The sequence below is a fragment of the Nyctereutes procyonoides genome, unplaced genomic scaffold (genome assembly GCF_905146905.1).
Source record: "Nyctereutes procyonoides isolate TBG_1078 unplaced genomic scaffold, NYPRO_anot_genome, whole genome shotgun sequence".
NCBI classification, from domain to species: domain Eukaryota; kingdom Metazoa; phylum Chordata; class Mammalia; order Carnivora; family Canidae; genus Nyctereutes; species Nyctereutes procyonoides.
Genome location: NW_026575049.1, coordinates 20,611,817 through 20,631,017, shown reverse-complemented (window position 1 = coordinate 20,631,017; position 19,201 = coordinate 20,611,817). Strand labels below are relative to the sequence as shown.

Sequence of the window (19,201 nt, the reverse complement as noted above, 5' to 3'; positions counted from 1 at the left end):
ATAGATAAATAAGCTGTAAATAAAGCTAAGTCTCCATGGAGCTGTTTGTTTTAACCATAACGTTTTTGTTTTGTTTTGTTTCATTTCCAATCCTATTAGTCTCCTAGGGCTGCTGGGACAAATTACAACAAATTTGGTGGCATAAACAACAGGAATGTGTTTTCTCCTAGTTCTGGAGGCCAGAAGTCCAGAATTACGGTGTGGGCAGGGCTGGCTTCCTCGGAGGCTCCAGGGGAGGGTCTCAATCCTTCCAGGTCCTTCTGTTTCCCGTGGTTCCCGCGGTTCCCAAGCTGGTGGCCACATCCTTCCAGTGTCTCCCTCCATCTTCACATGAACATCTGCTCCGTGTCCCAAATCCCCCTCCTTTCTCTCACAAGGACACCCCATCCCTGGAGTGAGGGAGACCCCAAATCCAGAATGATTTCATCCTGAGAGTCTCAGCTAATACATCTCGAAAGACCCTGTTTTGAAAGGAGGACACATTCTGAGGTTCTGAACACGAATGTGGGAGGGACACTACCTGACCCATGACAGTCCTCTGTGCTTGTCCTAAAATCACGATCGCAGTAAATTTTGGCCTCAGCGAAGAGCGCCCAGAGGGAAGCAGCATCTGACTCTGCGGAGCTGCGCCCCTGGCTCCTGGGTGACACTCAGCCCTGGCTCCTCTGCCCTCAGGAGGGCTCTCCCCCAGGCTCGTCCAAAGGCCAGTAAGGGGTGCAGCACCCACATGGGGCCAGCTCCCCACCCCCATAGCCAGGCTCAGGCCCTCTCCTCGGGGCCCCACCCAAACAACCCAACCGCTGCCCCAGGAAGCCCAGACCTCAGACCCCATCTTCCTTTTGCCAAGGCTGTTGTCCTCGGGGTCCCCTCACTAGGGGAAGGTCCCACCATCCGTCCAGGGGATGCAAGCCCAGAGTCACCCCCACTCTTCCTCTTCATCCCCATCAAGGACCCCCAGCCACCTCCCGGAGTCCCACATCGCTCACCTCCACTGCCGCCCGCCCCCCCAGCTATGCAGCCCCCCGTCCACACAGACACAGCATCCTTGCCACGGATGCCTGAACCCAGGCCAGCGCCCACTGACTTACTATCCTACTTGGGCTTCACATAACGCCCGAGAGAGCCTTTCAGGATGCTGGCCTTGCCAGGTACCGGCTTAGAAGCCATTCAATGCTCCATAAAGACCCCCCTCCGCCCCGGGGCCTGGCCCTTAGCCATACCCCCAGCCCCCACGCACACCACACCTGACCCTGCATACCCCACACTCCAACCACACGGGGCCCCAACATTCTCGGTGGGTGTGCACCACCAACAACGATAACCCAAGGTGACTGTCCTCCTCAGGGCCTGACCTCTCTCCGGCCTCTGGCGGTGGCTTCCCTGTACTTGGATGCAGCCCTGTCTCAGGCATGCTCCCCTTAGCTTCACCCGTTCGCCTGACCAGGTCCAAGGGTGCCCGTGACAGATGCTAAAGGGCCTGGAAGCTTCCTTCTAGAGCATGTTCCGGCTCCAGGGTGGCACCAGCCGTCTCCCTAGGCTCCAGGGTGGGGGCGGGGGCTGCTGGAGCCAAGCCTAAGAATGTCCAGCACACAGAGGGTGCCAGACACAGAGGGGGCGCCTGACGAATGCCCAGCACACAGCAGGTACGCAGCACATGCTCGTGAAATGAAGTCATAAAATGCCAGGATTTTCCGGGGTCCAAGCCAGTGATTAATGCTTGCACAAAATTATAAAACCTACATAATTCATATATTTGATTCAAACGGTGTTGGGAAAATGTTGATGTAATGAACCAAGAATTGCTTTTATAGTTTAAACACGTCTTCTCTAGAGAACTCAGAGTGTTTGGGGGTTTCAGACAACCTGGGTGAGCCTGGAAAGCTTTCCCTGTCTGGGATCTAGGACCCCCACTCAGAGACCTGGGGTCACCTGAGGGCACTTCCCACAGCGGCCACTGTGGCCTGTTTACACTACCTGATAATCCACTAGCGCGTTGTCTTCAATGCATGTGCTATGCAGCAGGGGTGGCGGTAAGTCCTAGGAGCCAGCCCTGGGTGGGGGGAGCCCTGCTTGTAGTATGTCCCATTTCCGTGGTGTGCACACTCCCCCCAGAGCCGATTTCAAGCTACCCACTTGACATCAGTGAGCACGGAGCTCAGAAGACATGTAATAAGACAGTTTTTTAATTCTGGGGCGCCTGGTAGCTCAGTGGTTGAGTGTCTGCCTTCAACTCAGGTCATGACCCCGGGGTCCTGGGATCAAGTCCCGCCTCGGGGTCCCTGCAGGGAGCTGCTTCTCCCTCTGCCTGTGTCTCTGCCTCTCTGTGTCTTGTGAATAAGTAAAATATTTACCAAAAACAGATAGTTTTTAATTCTAAAAGCTTACTTTAAGTAACTCACTTGGATCGAACTTAGTGAGCCCCATATCTTAGACTTTTGATACAGCTCTTGTGAAAAACAACTATTAAAATGAAAATCCAAGGGTTCTCAGACTTGCATCCTATGCGGAGTTAACTTCAGCTTCCCTCTTCTGGGAATTCTTACTCAAACTAAGTTTGGGCTTCTCTCATCCTAACATCCTGCTTCGAGTCAAATGCTTGCTCTGGGCCATTCCAACTCCGGGGTGACTCTCTCCTGTGCACCGCCCCCCCCAAGATGACTGACAGCTCCACCCCCACGCCAAGGATCAGGTTCCCCTGAGCAAACTGATAGCCTTGCTCAATAATGTATGACACCACGAGCTCCCTGCAGGGAAGGGACGCAGGGCTCAGCCTCCTGGTCACAGTCACAAATGCAGAACCCCAAGCAGAAATTTTGGAAAAGAACCCCCTGCCCCCCCACCAGAAACCATTCTTAACTATGAAACAGAAGCTCCCAGGAGCCGAGGTCCGCCCATGATGGGATGCCAGTCTCACACCAGGCTTGGGGCTGGGAGAGAGGGGACCCTGCATGCCGGCCCAGGGCCCCCGGCCCTCGGTGTCAGGGCCACAGACCCTCTGTCTGAGGGGGCAATGAAATCCTGGAGAAGCCTCAGCTTGAGAGAGCTGGAGCCCAGGGCTCACCTGCAAGGTGACTGCTAAGAACACAGGGCTACAGACGGCAGGGGGTCCCCCTGTAGGGCCAGGCCAAGCCCCTCACTTGCTTCCTTACTGCTCTCATCTCCACAGCACCAGGTACGAGGACTCTTCTACATCACTGTTTTGCAGACGAGGAAACTGAGGCCTGGCACAGTGTAGGACACATACCAATTTTTGTATGTAACGAAAACATTCCTTAAAGATACAGCAAATAGAAGAAAGGGATGGTGCCGGGGGTGTGTGAACTTGCAAGCTGGGCTCAGCCTGAGGGTCGGGGGGTCGTGATGCAAGCGACTGGGTGACCACTGGGCCCCAGAAAGGGCCCACAAGCAGAGGGCAGGAGGGCCTGAGTCCTGGCCATTGGGACACCAGGGTTGGGCAGGAAGTCTGTGAACAAGGAAGGGGTAGCCAAGCACCTTGACTTCACTATATAGAGAACCGGTGGGTGTGCAAGACAGAGAAAGCAAATGGCTTCGGAGTGCGGTGTGTGTGTGTGAGTGTGGTGTGTGTGGTATGAGTAGGTGTGGTATGACACACCTACTGGGGTCCTGGGTGTGTATGTGGAGTGTATACATGCGTGGTGTGATGTGTGTGTGGTATGTGTGGTGTGCATGTGAGATGTGGTGTGTGTGGTAGGTATATGTGCACATGCACGCTTGTGTGTGGTGTGCGTGTCATGCAGGGGACATGCATGTGTTGTATAGGTGTGTGTGGTACTCGATGTGTGCCTGTGTGCATGGGGTGTGATGTATGAGGTATGTGATGTGTGCATGTGTGAGATGCGTGTGGTGTGTATGTGATGCAGGGGACATGCGTGTGTTGTGTACGCGTGTGTATTATGTGATGTGTGCGTGTGTGGTGTGTGTGCAATGTGGAGGATGTGTGTGTGCACAGGCGTGTTACCGTCATGGCAGGATGGGAGAGGAGGGGCAGGGCTGGAACCAGGGAGATGCCGATGTGAATCCACACCCGCACCTGCCAAGAACGGGCTTCAGAACCTGCCCGGGGCTGCTTGGGGACGGAGCCAGAGGGACGACAGGGTCTCAGCCAGCGGGGAAAGCAGAGGCACGGCCAGATGGAGACCCTCAGGATTGGAGCAGGGCTGGGGATGGGCCCAGGATGGGAAGGCATGCGCACATTCCATGACTTGGGTTGTTCAATTAATAAAGGGACAAGTCCCTCCTAATCCTAAGAAATAGCTAAGTGCCTGGAACTAGAAAAACCAGAACTTCCAAAGGTGGCGAGGAAAGGAGGCATCGGGTACGAAGCATAAAAGGCACGTTGAAGCGTGAAGTTTAGGCACAATTGGAGATCAATGAGGCACACAGAGGGCAGAGCGTCAGGAGAGAGTGGGGCAGCATCAGGGTCAGGTCCTCAGACACAAGGACACTGAACCGGAACCCCCCCACCCAAGCCCCTCGACCCGTCCTCAGCGGATGTCAGGGTCCCGAAAGGGGTCTCGCGTCTTAACAAAAACGACACGATCCAACAGTGTGGTTCACGTCAGAAGCGTCATCACCAGGGAAAGCACAGAGACGGGAGACAAGGGACAGGGGACGCTTCAGGGTCTCTGAAAACGGGAGGGGACATCAGAAATGGTTAGACACTGGGAAAATTTGCCCATCCATCCTTCCGCCCACCCAGGGTCTCAGCCCTGCCCTCCACCAAACCCCCGAGCACCGCTGCCAGGGACAGAGCTTCCCCGAGAGCAAGCTCCTGGGCGGTGCCTCGGTTTCCCCACTGTAGGCAGGATTTCTGTGTCTTGCCCTGGAGCAATCCCTAGCACCCTAGGGGGGTGGTGTCAAGGTGAAATGAGCTGGTTCTGTAGAGCTCTGAGCTGAGCACCTGGCGTACTGTGACTCCCTGTTATTTTTTTTTAAGATTTTACTTATTTGGGGATCCCTGGGTGGCGCAGAGGTTTGGCGCCTGCCTTTGGCCCAGGGCGCAATCCTGGAGACCCGGGATCGAATCCCACATCGGGCTCCCGGTGCATGGAGCCTGCTTCTCCCTCTGCCTATGTCTCTGCGCCTCTCTCTCTCTCTCTCTCTCTCTGTGACTATCATAAATAAATTTAAAAAAATTAAAAAAAAAAGATTTTACTTATTTATTCATGAGAGACACACAGAGAGAAGCAGAGACACAGGCAGAGGGAGATGCGGGACTCGATCCCAGGACCCCAGGATCACAACCTGAGCCGAAGCAACCCAGGCACCCCGTGACTCCCTGTTATATTAATAGACTTATTGAGACTGGAGGCCTCACCTGTCCACCCCCAGGCCCCCCCAGCCCTTCTCCACACCCACCCCCCCCCCGCTGTTGGACTTTTCTCACATCCCCGTCCTCGGTGACCAGCTCTGCCCTGGATCCTCCCCCACCAGGAGGCAAGGCTGCCAGAAAAGGCCTCTGCGGGGAGCCTGGACACCTGCCGGCCCCCCTCCCTGATGCCCCCACCCACCGGGAGGGAGGGGAAGCCAGAAGCCAGACCACTGCAGGCTTGTCCAGGTCGGGGCGTTCTCTGGGCCGTCTCAAATGACTTCATTATTGTCTCTGAAGCAATTTCCCAGAACCCCAGACACACCCATTTTTTAAAATCTAAATTTAAAAAATGCATTCCAGCAGTAAAGAACAAAAATGATTCTGGTTTATCCACAGCTTTGGCTTTGCTCACGGGAGTCACCTACACATCGGAGGCAGAAACCTGGCTAACCGGAATAATCGGTGTGCATTTTCAGCTCCTGGTGCTTGAAACGGAAGGTTCCTGCAGGCGCGTGGCCCAGTGCGGCCCAGCCAGTCCCAGCCAGTCCCAGCCAGTCCCAGCCCCGGGGCACATTCAAGGACCCCACCTTTCAGAAAAGGGGTGCTCCCCCCACCCTCCCTTTCCTCACACCCACAAGGGGCCCAGGAAAGAGGCAACCCTGAAGTCAGCTAAGTGGTGGCCTGGAAAGTTCTGTCCCTGTCCTAATTCCCAGAACCTGTGACCACTGCTTCACACGGCAAAGATGGGATCAAATTAACGGTCCTGAGATGAGAGACCCCAGCAATCCCGTGTCCACACCACACGTGTGAGGACGAAGGCAGATTGGAGCGGTGTGGCCACAGCCCAGGGCCACCTGAGGCCACCTGGAGCTGCAGGAGACAAGGAAGGACCCTCCCCAGAGCTATCAGCGGGACAGGACACCGTCGATTTCAGAATTCTGGTCTCTGACACTGTCCAGAACACACTCCTGCTGCTTAAAGCCCCCCAGGGAAGCCCCTGGAGCTTGAGCCAGTCCTAATCATGCTCCGAGGGGACCAGCCTGGTTCCATCCCCCAGAGACCCGTGCCAGTTCTCAAACCGCAGCCCGAGAGCCTGCGAGCATCTCCCTGAGGCTCAGTGGACCCGCAGCTGCTGACCACAGAGTGCCCTCTGTCCCCCCCAGGTCCTCGTGGGGCCCTGGCTGGCAGTGGCCGAGGACACAGGAGGCGCTGAATGAACACACAATGCAGGTGCACTTCCCGGATCTTGGCTGCCCAGGCTCGTGGGAGAGGCCGACCGGAGGGCACTGGGCACTTACACGTGGTCAGCAGGCAGGCTCAGCGGGGGTGACCACCAGGATCCGAGTGCCCAGATCCCCCTCTCTGCTCCTTCACACGGCACTTACCATCCCCCCAACCCTCACCCCCGCCAAAGCAAAGTCACAGTCCTTTCCAAGCTAGGGGAGGGGCCGGGGTTGGGGTTCAGAAGGATACTGGTGGCGGCTTCGGAGGTGCCAGGACCCAGAATGAGGCAGAGCCTGGCAGCCTGGGCTCCAGGCAAGCCCCCCACCCCCACCCAGTCCTGGGGGGGCACAGTCTTCACAATGCCCTGGGGCCTGAACACAGGCCAAGAAGCCCCAGTCCGCGTCCAGGGCTCCCCGAGTGCCCGTCTGGGCCTCTGCAGCTGCCTCCCTCCAGGTGTTGGAGTAGTTACACGGCCTGGAAACATCGTCTTGGGAGGCACCCCCAGCTTTGGGAGACGTTGCTCAGGGAGGCCCTGGGACAGCCCTGTGGCCAGGGCATCTGTCTGCAATGTGTCAAGAACCAGCTCCAAGATGACATCTCGGACACAGGATATGATTTAGGTCTAAGGGCACAGGGACACCCGAGGGTGTGAGGGAGGGCGGGCCTGTGGAGGTCTCCTAGAGAGAGGCCGTGCAGGTGGGGATGAATGGGGCACCACACCCGGGGGGGTGCAGAGGCGCAGGACCCCGCCCAAGCAGAGCGTGAGCGGGCTGGCTGTGCCACCAAGGGGGGAGGGATGGAGGGAGGGCTGAGGGTCAGGCACGATCCTGCAGACCCGAGGGGTGGAACCGGTGGTGGAAGGTGACACTGGCAGCTGTACGCCTCAAGGCCGGGAGGGGGTCCCCACCGCTTTATCAGCTTGCAGGGAAACCGTGCCAGTTCTCAAACAGCAACGTGTCCTAACTCAGCTGGAATGCTAACTGAAACCTCTGTCATCGTACACACAGCAGCTCAGCCCCCAGATGGTTCGAATTCCACTTCCTGTGTGGTGCTGGGGAGGTGGGCTGGTTTCTTGGGGCAAATCAATGTCCAGAAAGAAGACATTTTCTTTATTCATGGCTCGGAGTCAGCAGAACCACAGGGAACCTGGCTAACACGAAACCCTCCCTCCGGGGGTGTCCAGCAGCCCCATCGGATGAGTCCTGCCTGGCCATCTGGCCCCCAGGGCCGTCTGTCCACCCCCGTGATGGGCTCACACCGGCCGGATGCGGCCAGAGACCACTCTCAGGCCAGGGACACAAGCCGACTGGCTAGCAACTCCCGATGGCCCTCAGCCCTGCGTCCCCAGACAGCGGAGGACAGCCCACCCCCGTGGGGCTGCCATGGCAAAGGCCTTGCTCACTCATCCCTGCCACAAATGTCTACTGGGTGCCAAGTGCTGGGGGGGGGGGCAGGAGTATGGGCAGCACAATGATGGAATCCCCCAAAGATGTCCTGTGGTTCAAAGGGAGAGCTCGAGTGGGAAGGCCGTGCTGGATCACGGGGGGGCTGCGGTGATCACAAGGGTCCCCACGAGATGGGGCGGTGGGGGCACAGAGGGCCAAGGATCAGTAGCGGGAGACAGGATGATGGAGGCAGGGGCTGGAATGAGGGGAAGGAGGGGCCGAGGCGTCCGGGCGGTCTCTAGATGCTGGAAGAGGAGATCCTCCCCCTGAGCCTCCAGGGGGACCCATGAGAGAATAAACCCGCACCTTTAAGCCACTCGTTGTGGGACTTGGTGCAGCAGCTGCGGGACCCTGGCCAGGGGCGACCCGGTGAGCCTGGCCTCTGCAGCTGTCCAAAGGCACTCCCACGGGGGCTGACCCGCAAGGGGGCTGGCGTGACCTGACCCCAGAGGGGCACTGTGATGGCACAGGGAGGCTCGGCCGCAGGAGGCACCTGCTCGGTCCACGCCGCTGGACGTGCTGGTTTACGCTTTTGCTCCTCACCAGCTCATGCCCGTGCCCAGCTCCCTTGTCCACCTGGAAGCCACCGGGAGGGACTGTGGCTCCCGTGTTCCCGGGTTGAGGTCTCTAAGAGGAAAACAAACCACAGGAGCCTGACACCCGCCCAGGAGTGTCCTCTGGGGCCAGCGGAGTCTCAACAAGCAGGTTGACAAGAGGTGGCCACCACTGCAGACCACCAGAAGCCCTGAGGCTTGGGGAACTATGTCCGCCCCCACCACCAAAATCGTATGTTCAGGTCCTGACCCCGGGCACCTGTGACTGCGATCTTATTTGGAAACAGGTGTCTGTGGACATGATCAGGTTAAAATGAGCTTCTGCCAGACAGAGGGTCCTTAGCCAATGACCGCTGTCCTTGGGAAAGAGTGGGAAACTGGGATGCAGACCCAGGACACACACAGGGAAAGGCCAGGGAGAAGCACCTCCAAGTTTAGGAACGCCACAGGCCCCCGGGCACCAGAAGTGCCTCCAGAGGGAGTACGGGCCAGGCCACACCTCGGTGCCAGACCCGTGGCGACACCACTGTGAAAACAACGCATCCCCGTGGTTCTGAGCCCCCCAGTGTGAGCGCCTCTGCACAGCGGCCCCCGGGAAGCTAACGGGCGCCCACAGGGGCCTCCAGGGTCGGTCTGAGGATCATCCTCATGCCCACGGCCACTCGGCCCAGGAGAGGAGGAGGACACTATGGATTTCACGGAGAACAGGAGATTCCTTCCTAAACCTACCCATGCTGCAGTCTCAGTGCATGATTTTTTTTTTTAAAGATTTTATTTATTCACAAGAGACACAGAGAGAGAGAGGCAGAGACACAGGCAGAGGGAGAAGCAGGCTCCCTGCCAGGAGCTGGATGCAGGACTCGATCCCAGGACCCCGGGGTCACACCCTGGGCTGAAGGCAGACGCTCAACCACTGAGCCATCCGGGCGTCCCCTCAGTGCACAATTTTAAGGAAAATAAAGTCACCCCGAAGTGCGATGATGCCCAGCTTCACAAGAATGTCTGAACGAAACGCTGGATATCCTCAGCTGGAATCTAGACACAGATTCGACAGAGGATGAAGAGGCACTCGAGAGCGCAAACCTCGCCGCGACCCCAGCCACCCGAAGAGCACCCCTTCCCGACAGAAGACCCTGCTTCTGCTCCGAGATCTCATTACAGGCCAGGCAATGATTTTCCTTTTGAAGGACGATGACCCCTCTGGTCTAAGGACCAAACCTACCCTGCTGATGGAATCCTCGAGGGGGACCTGTAGCCCCGCGCACCGTGGCCGGCGTGGGCCGTGTGTGGATGCCCCTCCACGCAGGGGGAACGCCGCAGCTCACACAGAGGCGCCGGCCCCGGCCCGGGATCGTGCATCACGCTCGTGTGCCACATGATGATGGAAATTTCATGACTCTTACAAGAGAATGCAAGACAAAACGTGCAGTTGGGAGTACTGTGCATTTTTTAAACGACACAATCTGAGCCATGCCAGAATTGGTTTTAAATATTCTCCTTCACAGAGAAGATGATTAGGTTGTTATACCAGCAGTTTCTCAGACCTTGGACTCATACATAATGTCCTGGCCCTGAAGTTTCCCATGGGGGATGGTCAGGGCCCCCGGTCCTGGGGAGGCCACCACGGAGGACGGTCCTGGTCACCGGAAGACCCTTGCACAGGACAACTGGGACAGTCCACCCAGGGGCAGTTAGCACAAACCGTAAACCCAGTATCACTGAGACTCTCCTAAGTGACGCTGACCCACTGGCTCCCAAACCAGCTGAATCTCAGCTGGGGAGCACCCGTTCTACTGTGGTGTCCAGCCGCACGGACGCCGAAGCCCAGGGACAGCTGCGTGCTTCATGCTCAGAGGCAGGGCTACTCTGCAGCCTTCGCCGAATCACGCTTTGAATCCAGTCGAGTGGCCCAGGGATCTAACATCATACACTCCAGGGGCACCTGGGTGGCTCGGCGGGTGAGCATCTGCCTTGGGCTCAGGGCGTGATCACAGAGTCCCGGATTCGAGTCCCACATCGGGTTCCCTGCATGGAGACTGCTTCTCCCTCTGCCTGTGTCTCTGCCTCTCTCATGAATAAACAAATAAATAAATCTTTAAAAAAAGTTAAAATAAAATAAAATCATACACTCCAGAATAAACAGGACCCTAAGAAGAAGACTCGGCTAGAGCGACCGACGGTGGGGGGCAGTACCCCGAATGTCTTGGCCCAGGCACGGCCACCGCCGGCCTCCCCTCCGACACGCGGAGTGCTGAGCATCCAGGAACCCCCCACCCCCGGGATATCAGAGTTGCTGCACCCTCAGGAATGCACCCCATGGGCAGCCATTCATCTGTGACCATAAATCACCTTGCAGTTCTCCATAGCGAGAAGGCACTCATCCATGAGAAGCCTGGGAGCACACGTTAGCACACAGCTGCGGTGAGAGCAGGGGCTCGGCCAGCAGGGCAGAGTCATAAATACCTCACCTCCCCCTCTAGAAGGGACCCTCCTGTACCCTCCAGCCCAGTGACAACAGCAGCAAAAGCATCCCCAGGATGTCTAGGCTGGGCCAGTTAGACCCTGACCCCTTCATATGTGCACGAGCACTTACGAAGCACCTTCTGTGTGCCTAGCACTGGGGAGGGAGCAGACGACACCAAGCAGACATGGTGGGGGGTTGCTGAGGGAGACAAGTGGTGGCAGGAAGGTGACATTCAGGAAGACATGGAGAATGTGCACGCGACAGGCAGGGGCCACAGTGAGAGCAGCATGCTGTTTTCAGAAGGTGAGCAAAGGGCCGTTGCAGAGGGGCGGGCCCAGGCCTGAGAGCGGGGGGGGGGGGGGGGGGGGGGGGGGGACCCTGGGAGGGCTTGGGCGGCACCGCTGTGACCCAGTGCCCTTCCAACTGGCCTCTGTGGCCTCTCTGGGCGCCCCACGGAGAGCAGCTCCCAGGCGGGAGAGACAGGGCTGAGGCCACGGCCCTCAGGTGCGTGGAGAGGTGGGCATGGGACGTGGAGGCACGATCGTTGGGACTTGGTTGCTCATTAGTCATGGGGTGCAAGAGGGGAACCCCTGTGAGCCCGGGGAGGAGGGGCAGGGGGTGGACGAGCCTGGCCCCTGCAGCACATGAGCTCAGGATGGAGATCCCAGGTCTCCCATGTAGCTCTGCCCCTTGGAGTTCCTAAAGCTAGATGACAACTGTCCCCTTCTTGTGGGGCTGTGGGAAGGGGCTTGGCTGGAGCGCTCGGTCACCGCCACGGCTGCCGCCAGCGAGCATCACCACATCAGGTGTGCAGGTAAATGGGGAAGCCCACCATGCCTGCCTGGAAGAGGCCACAGGGTGGGCGAGCAGGAGCCCAGGAGTCGAGCACTGGGTTGGAATCCTGCCTCCACGCACAGCCGGTGGTAGTGGGGCCCCTCGCTCCAGCACGCACATACACGTGCACACACACACATCAGCAGGGCTGTGCTCCGTGTAGCGCCGTCCTGGGTGCTGTGGGATGCTGAGCACCTGGCGCCCACCCACCAGCACCCCACCCCTGGCTGTTACAGCCAAATATGTCTGGGGTGGGGGCGCCTGGGTGGCTCAGTAGGTTGAGTGTTCTCCTGACTTCGGCTCAGGTCATGACCAGGGTCATGGGATTGAGCCCCACCTCAGGCTCCACGATTAGTGCGGAGTCTATGATTCTCTCTCCCTCCATCCCCTCTGCTCAAGCTCTCTCTGGAACTCCCTCTCTCTAAAATAAAAAATATATATATTTTTAAAAATGTCCTTGGGTAGTTCCAGGTGTCCCCGGGGGCAGAACTGCCCAGTGAGAACCACTGGGCCAGAAGCCACTGTTCTGTTCCGCACCTGAGCCTCTGCATGAATAAACGGGGCCTAATGTTGATGCAGGAACTGGGCTAATGCACGTGGAATCATCTAGAACAGCACAGCTCGCTGAAGGCTCACAAATATTAGCCCCAAGCTACCGCTGTCCTGAGAGACACAGAAATAAGGCAATCACACCCAATGTGTCAGCAGAGCAACCAACACAGAAACACGGCACCGAGGATGTCGGGAAACTTTCCAGAACCTTCCCAGAGTAAGGGCCAGCTCGCTCAGGGTCATCTGCTGAGCTGGGAGGAAACCAGGACAGCGTCCACAGCCCCTCGAGCCGCCCTGTCCTGCTGCTCCCGGGGTGAGGCTGCCTCCCCGTGACGACGGGGTCCGTCCCTGGGGCCGGGCTGTCCTCGAGGCCTGTGTGGATTTAAGAAGCGCAGGGGAGCTGCCGGGTGTCCCCCCAGCACCTGATGCAGGGAGCTCTTCCTGGATTAGCGGGCTGTCTCCCGTCGGGGGCGGCACAGGAAGCTGGGGTGTTCCGGGGCCCCTGGGCCGCTTCCAGCCGCCCGCCGCGGCTGGGGCTCGGCTTACCGGGGAGCCGGTAATAAAACCCTCCCGACGACAGGGCCGCCTTCAGCACCAGCAAATGAGCGCAATTACCAGCCGGCCGGCCGCAAGAGGAGGAGGGCTTCAAAGGCAGAAAGGGAGACGCAGGGGAAGGGGGACAGAGCAGAAACAATCCGTCTGAGCCCATCTGCATCTCCGAGGGAAACACACAGATGCTTTTAGTGCCAGAGATGCTCAGACGGGTCCCATGCCAATCATGACATCCCGGCGAGTTCCCTGGTGATGACACACCGGGCCAATCCTGGTCATTACCTCTCGAGCAATAACCCTCGTGATGAAAACAAAATTGGAGAACTCGGGAAGTCCCTTCTACCCGCAGGTTGAACCCCCTTAGGAGGGAAACAGGGCTCCACGGGCCCCAGCAGCCTCAGTTTACCCAGCCCAGACGTGGCCCCAGACTTACGTCCAGGACCTCTGGAACCCAGGGCCACTGCTGTGCCCCTGATGTGAGGCTGGTCTCCTCCACCTCTGGAGACCCCAGCCTAGGACTCCACCAGAGTGTGGAGGGTGCCTGAGGGTCTGTCCCCCACCAGGGTCCCCAGTGCCACGCGTTGTGACCACTGACAGGGCCAGCTGCACAGACAACCATGGGTGGCCCACCCGACTGGACAGGGGCAGCTCTGACGTGTGCGTTGGTCAGACATACAGTAGGCACTCAATTAATACTTACGGAGCAAGGGAGTCACTGTTTACCAACTGAGTGTCAGGAGCACGTAGCCTTTTCCCAAGGTCTGGGGGCCAGTGGTTCTCCATCTGAAGCAGGGTTCATGGGAGGAAGCATGCCCCGTCGAGGCCACATGTGTGTGCAGGGGGTGGACAGGGGACAGCAGCTCACGGGGGACAGCAGAAGGGGCCGAGATGCCAGCTCACTGCCACGAAGGAAGGAGAGGCAGGGACGGGCCACCACCATGTGCTGAAGCTCCAGGGAGCATCCACTACGACTCAGGGCGGGGGGGGGGGTACAGGCCTCGGGGGCACAGCCAGGACCCCGACACGGAGGCAGGAACTGAGGGGGGGCAGGGGTCTCCTTACCTTCCTTCCCCACCACTCCCCACCATGCCCCGGCGTAGCCAGGAATTCAGGCTAACGCTCAGAGAGAGACAGCGACAGGCAGACGGGACGGCCAGCCTCAGATGGACAGGGGGAGGGGAGGACACGGGGCAGGCCACCAGCTGCCTTCTCGCTGCGTGGCACCACAGGATGGTGGCCAGGCTGGGGCTCAGACGAGCAAGCCGGGGCGCACACCCCCAGGTCCTCGGGCTGCCAAACGGCCTCTCTTCCTCCTCGTCTGATGCAGAGCACCGTCCCCCCACCAGCCCCCGGGCTATGCTCTCTTCCTGCTTCATAAATACCAGCTGATACCCTAAACCCCTGTTCTAAGCTCGGTGAACTCAGGGCTCGTCTCACACAAGCAGAGAACAATTTCTCAGCTGTTTATACTCAACAGGAAAACCAGGCTGCGGTCCACGTTAGAATCGCAGAGGCACCTCCGGTACGAGGGAGGCCCCACCTGATGCCAGACGGCTTTCCCGAACGCCGGACGGCTGCCATCGGGCCGGTGTGCGTTTCTTTTTCCCCTTTTTCTTCTTCTTCCTTTCTTCTTTTCATTCTTTCTTTCTTTCTCTTTCTTTCTTTCTTTCTCTTCTCTTTCTTTCTTTCTTTCTTTCTTTCTTTCTTTCTTTAATATTTTATTTGTTTATTTGAGAGAGAGAGAGAGCACAAGCAGGGGGAGATGCAGGGGGAGAAGGATGAGGCGATGCCCCGCTGAGCAGGGAGCCCGATGTGGGACGTGACCCCAGGACCTGAGATCATGACCTTAGCTGAAGGCAGACACTTCACCAACTGAGCCACCCGGGCTCCCCTGGAATTTATCTTCCAAACGGGCTGCTCCGGCTACATGTTCTCAAGCACAATCCCTGGCACCCCTTGGAGTCATTTGTCTTCGCAAGATATCAGGATGTCTCTAGGCAAGCATGTGTTCAGGGCAAAGAAGATGAGTAATCTCTGTAGTGACAAGAGGGTGTGAGCACCGTCTTCCCAGACCCCAGTGATTAATGGCTCAGGACTTCTACCCCCAGTGATACTGGCTGCGACAGCCCATTAAACCTGAGAGCCCGAATGATGTGCTTCCAGTGCAAAGCCACTTAAAGGAGCACGTGTCACTTCATGCATGTGGGTTTTTAGTGGCTCTCACATTATAATCTTCCTTATCAAGAGGGTGACTCCAGGGACACCTGGGTGGCTCAGTGGTTGAGCACCTGCCTTCAGCCCAGGGTGTGATCCTGGAGTCCTGGGATCAAGTCCCCCATCGGGCTCCCTGCATGGAGCCTGCTTCTCCCTCTGCCTGTGTCTCTGCCTCTCTCTGTGTGTGTCTCTCATGAATAAATAAAATATTAAAAAAAGAGGGTGACTCCAATTCACGCAGGGTCCACAGGGACCTTGGGACGCTGGGGGAGATGCCCACCTTGTGCACCGTGAGGGATATGCCACCCTCCTGCCCGTCCCTGCATCACGAAGAGGCCACACCCGCACCGGGCCCTTGGCCACTGCCCGGGGAGGGAGGGTGGACGGAGAAAGGCGGCCGGAACCCACTGGTCCCCTGCCCGCCCAGCCCCAGGGAGCCCCACGTACCGGTGAAGTCCTCCAGACACTCGCAGGTGTAGCCGCCCTCAGCGGCTGTGGCAGCGGCCGTGCACGCCGCAGGGGCTGGAGTAGCACAGGTCGATCTCCGTCTCGCAGTAGTCTCCCGTGAAGCCGGGCGGGCAGCGGCAGCGCAGCCCCGTGATGGGGTGGATGGGCCGGAAGAGCACGGTAGTGGAGCTGATGAACGGCGCCGAGCTGTCAAACTTGAGCACAGACACGCACTTCATGTAGTTCTCGCAGGGCTCCCGCAGGCAGATGTTGTCGTCGAAAGGCAGCACGCGCTGGGTGGACACGGCGGTCAGCAGCGTCCGGTTCAGGTAGATCTGCTCCTGCAGGTCCTCCGACGGGAAAAACTTGTCGCGGACGCCGCCAGGGAGCAAGGCCGAGAAGGTCACGTTCAGGATGTTGGAGCTGACGTCCGTGTCGTTCTGGATGTTGAAGACGAAGACGTCGTCCTTGGTGGTGGACAGCACCGTGGCCACCCCTTCCACAAAGAGGGACAGCAGCGGGGACAGGAACTTCTCCTGCGACATGTTCTCCAGGCGCACGGTGATGCTGTTGGTCAGCATGTCATCCGTGATGATGGTGACGCGCAGGGTGCAGAGTGCCGCCACGCTGTGGATGCCGTCTGTGGACACAAGGAGGGTCAGGGTCACTTGGGGTCCTGGGTGCCCCCAGCCCCACCCGGGAACGGCCTCAGCTGTGCTCAACAGGACAGAACTGAGCCTGAGCCTCCCAAACCCCCCCAAGTCCCCGTGCCCGTCCCTACCGGTGCCACCTCCTTGACCCCGGCTTCCCAGACCCCATCTTTCTCCCTCCACACCCCGGCTGCCCAAAGGACAGCTCCCGTTGAGCCTGCCTTGCTCCAAAGGACCCCGCAGACCCCCCAGCACTCAGCAGGACATCCCAGGACCACCCACAACCCAGCCTGGTGCCTCCCCATCTCCCACCTCACACGTGGGGATGTGGAGCCCCATTTGACCCCCTCTGTACCTGTTCCAGACACCGGGAGACCCCGCTCTGATCGCACCATCCCCAGCCCCACTACGACCCCACAGTGTCCAGGACGGTGCCATCCAGGTACGGCCTTGGTCAACACCACATTGATTTTTTTTCCCCAAAATTGTACCCTATTCATCCCTACGCACCCGGCACACAGGAGACTCTCAGCAAACGCTGCTCTGGGAAGACATGCAGGAGACAAGGTGTGCCTCAGCCCACACAGGGAAGCAAAGCACGACACGCGGCACTCAGGATCGTGAGACGGGAACGGGTGGAGTATCCGGGTTATGAAGCTGAGCCCATCATCATTGGAGCCCAGGGTCAGAGAGCGGCCCAAGGGGGGCCACAGGGGCTCACCATGGGCCAGCACCATCATCCGCCTTCCAGGCACCCCTGACAGGTGCAGCCACCCCACCCAGGGGCTGTCACCTTCCCCCCCAGGCCCCATCCCAAATGTGCAAGGGGACCCTGAGAAAACCTGGCAAAGTTCACATCCTTGGCTCAGATTCCGAGTCCCTGCAGCCCGTACCAACCCTCCCCAACCTGCTCCCCACCCTCTGTGCCCCCCTTCCACACGCAGGCACCCCCGGGTCCACGGGGCACAGGCCATCTGTGTAGGCCAGTGAGCCTTGGCCGGACCCCCTCCTACCCTCCTGGGTGCCCCCGCAGGGCGCAGGAGCCACGGGAGGGAGGGACCCCTCCCCACTTGTTTCTGGAACATCGGGACCACTGACAAGAACCCAGGGGCCACCTTGTCGCTATGACCCCAGCACAGTCCCCGCAGAGGCACAAAGCCCCAAATCCTGGGGGTGGGACGCACCCGAGCTTGTGTACATGGGGACTGTCCCTCTCAGGCCCTGGAGCACCACGAGCCACTTCAGGAGGGACCCCGGGTCACAACTCTCATCCAAACAGGAAAATGCAGCTGCTCCCCACGCCCCATGCTGCCAGCTCTCCGCCGACCGACCGCGGCAAACCGTTCCACCGGGACTCGTGAAAGCCCAATGGGGCGGGATTCGTAAGTGGAAGCAGCGCGGGTGTGGGGCGTCGGTGCGGGAGCCGCAAGGTGAGGGCGTTCTGCCTACGGCGTCCGTGGAGCCCCAGCACAGCACCCGCGGCAGCTCACGTTCCACCGGCCTGGGGCCAGGCAGTCGGGAGGAGCCAGTGGCAGAGTGCCGTCGTCTCCCTCCGTCCCCGCCACGCAGCCCGTTCCCCACCACGGAGAGTGTTTATTCCCCTCCCCGGAGAATGTTTATTCCCCTCCCCGGAACACGGGCAGGACCTGCGGCTGCCTCGGTTGCCCCCCACCGTGGTCCTCATGCTGCAGGCACCCTAAAACGCCCACCTTGTCACACCAGTCCCTGGGGGGCCCCCAGTGGCTTCCAGAATAAAACCCACACCTCGTACCCCCTCTGCTGGTGGGACCTCTGTGACCTGTTCCCATCACCCTCCACCGACCTGCCACGCGGCTCCCTCTTCCTGTCCCAGGACCTTTGCACCCCTGTCTCCTTCCCGCAGCGCTGCCCTCCTTGTCGGCTGCTGAGCCCTCCCTCGGCCACCCGGGTCCCGTCACAGGGGCCCTCCCTCCATGCCCCCCCCCACCCGTGTTCTCCTACCTTCCCGCCTGGGAGCGGCATGACCTGTTTCTTTTGTTCACATCTCTCCCCCGGGAGCCCATGAAGACTGAGAACCTTCTGCACACACAGCGTCAGCGTCTGCAGGTTCCCACACAAGCTCTTGGTCCGGCGATGCCTTTCTTTCTTCCCGGAGGCCCAGGATAATTATCCAGGACAGAGGACCTGCCTGCTTCCCGGTGGCCGTCACTACAAAATATCCTTTTTGCCTTAAACCACCAGCCTCCCGCAGGCTGCCAGGAGGGCAGGGCGCGGGGGGTTGCCCAGGAATAGGGATCTTACAGGGACGGGCGGCTCCCCTCGGGGACACCGCGACCACATGGCACAGAAACTAATGCCGATGGTCGGGAACACAAAACGTGCCCCCTCCTAGGACTCCTCCGCCAACTTCTTTGAGACCAGGGCTCATCCCGGACACCCCACGTCCCGGGAGACGACGGCTTCACATCGGACCTACGTTGTCTGGGCTGGATCTCTGGGCCTCCACGGACACATGGGCCTGGCTGCCCACCCACGGGTGCCATGGAAACGAAGTGGGCCTTCCTGACCAGGGAGCGTGGCCCGCAAACCAAGGCCGCGGGACAGATCCGACGGGACAGATCCGACGGGACAGATCCGACGGGGGGCCGTGCTGCTGGGGGGAAAGTGAGTCGCCTTTCCTCACAGATGAGAAAATGCTTTTGTCCCCGAGCCTGAGAGCTATCGGCAGGGATGGCAACGCATCCGCAAGGTTGACAGGGATTTCGCCTGGGTCCCTGAATTTGTTTTAAATACATTTGTATTTTTTTTAAAGATTATTATTTATTTATTCATGATAGACACAGAGAGAGAGAGGGGCAGAGACACAGGCAGAGGGAGAAGCAGGCTCCATGCACGGGAGCCTGACATGGGACTCGATCCCGGGACCCCAGGATCACATCATGGACCAAAGGCCG

General features: G+C 59.1%; 1 protein-coding gene across 1 annotated transcript in view; it reads right to left on the bottom strand.

Annotated features, from left to right (window-relative positions):
- CELSR1 (cadherin EGF LAG seven-pass G-type receptor 1) overlaps positions 1-19,201 on the bottom strand; it is a 135,580-nt gene that overhangs the window by 65,048 nt on the left and 51,331 nt on the right. The window contains 2 exon segments of the mRNA XM_055329418.1: positions 15,619-15,658; positions 15,660-16,258. Coding sequence (XP_055185393.1) covers positions 15,619-15,658; positions 15,660-16,258 — 639 coding nt within the window.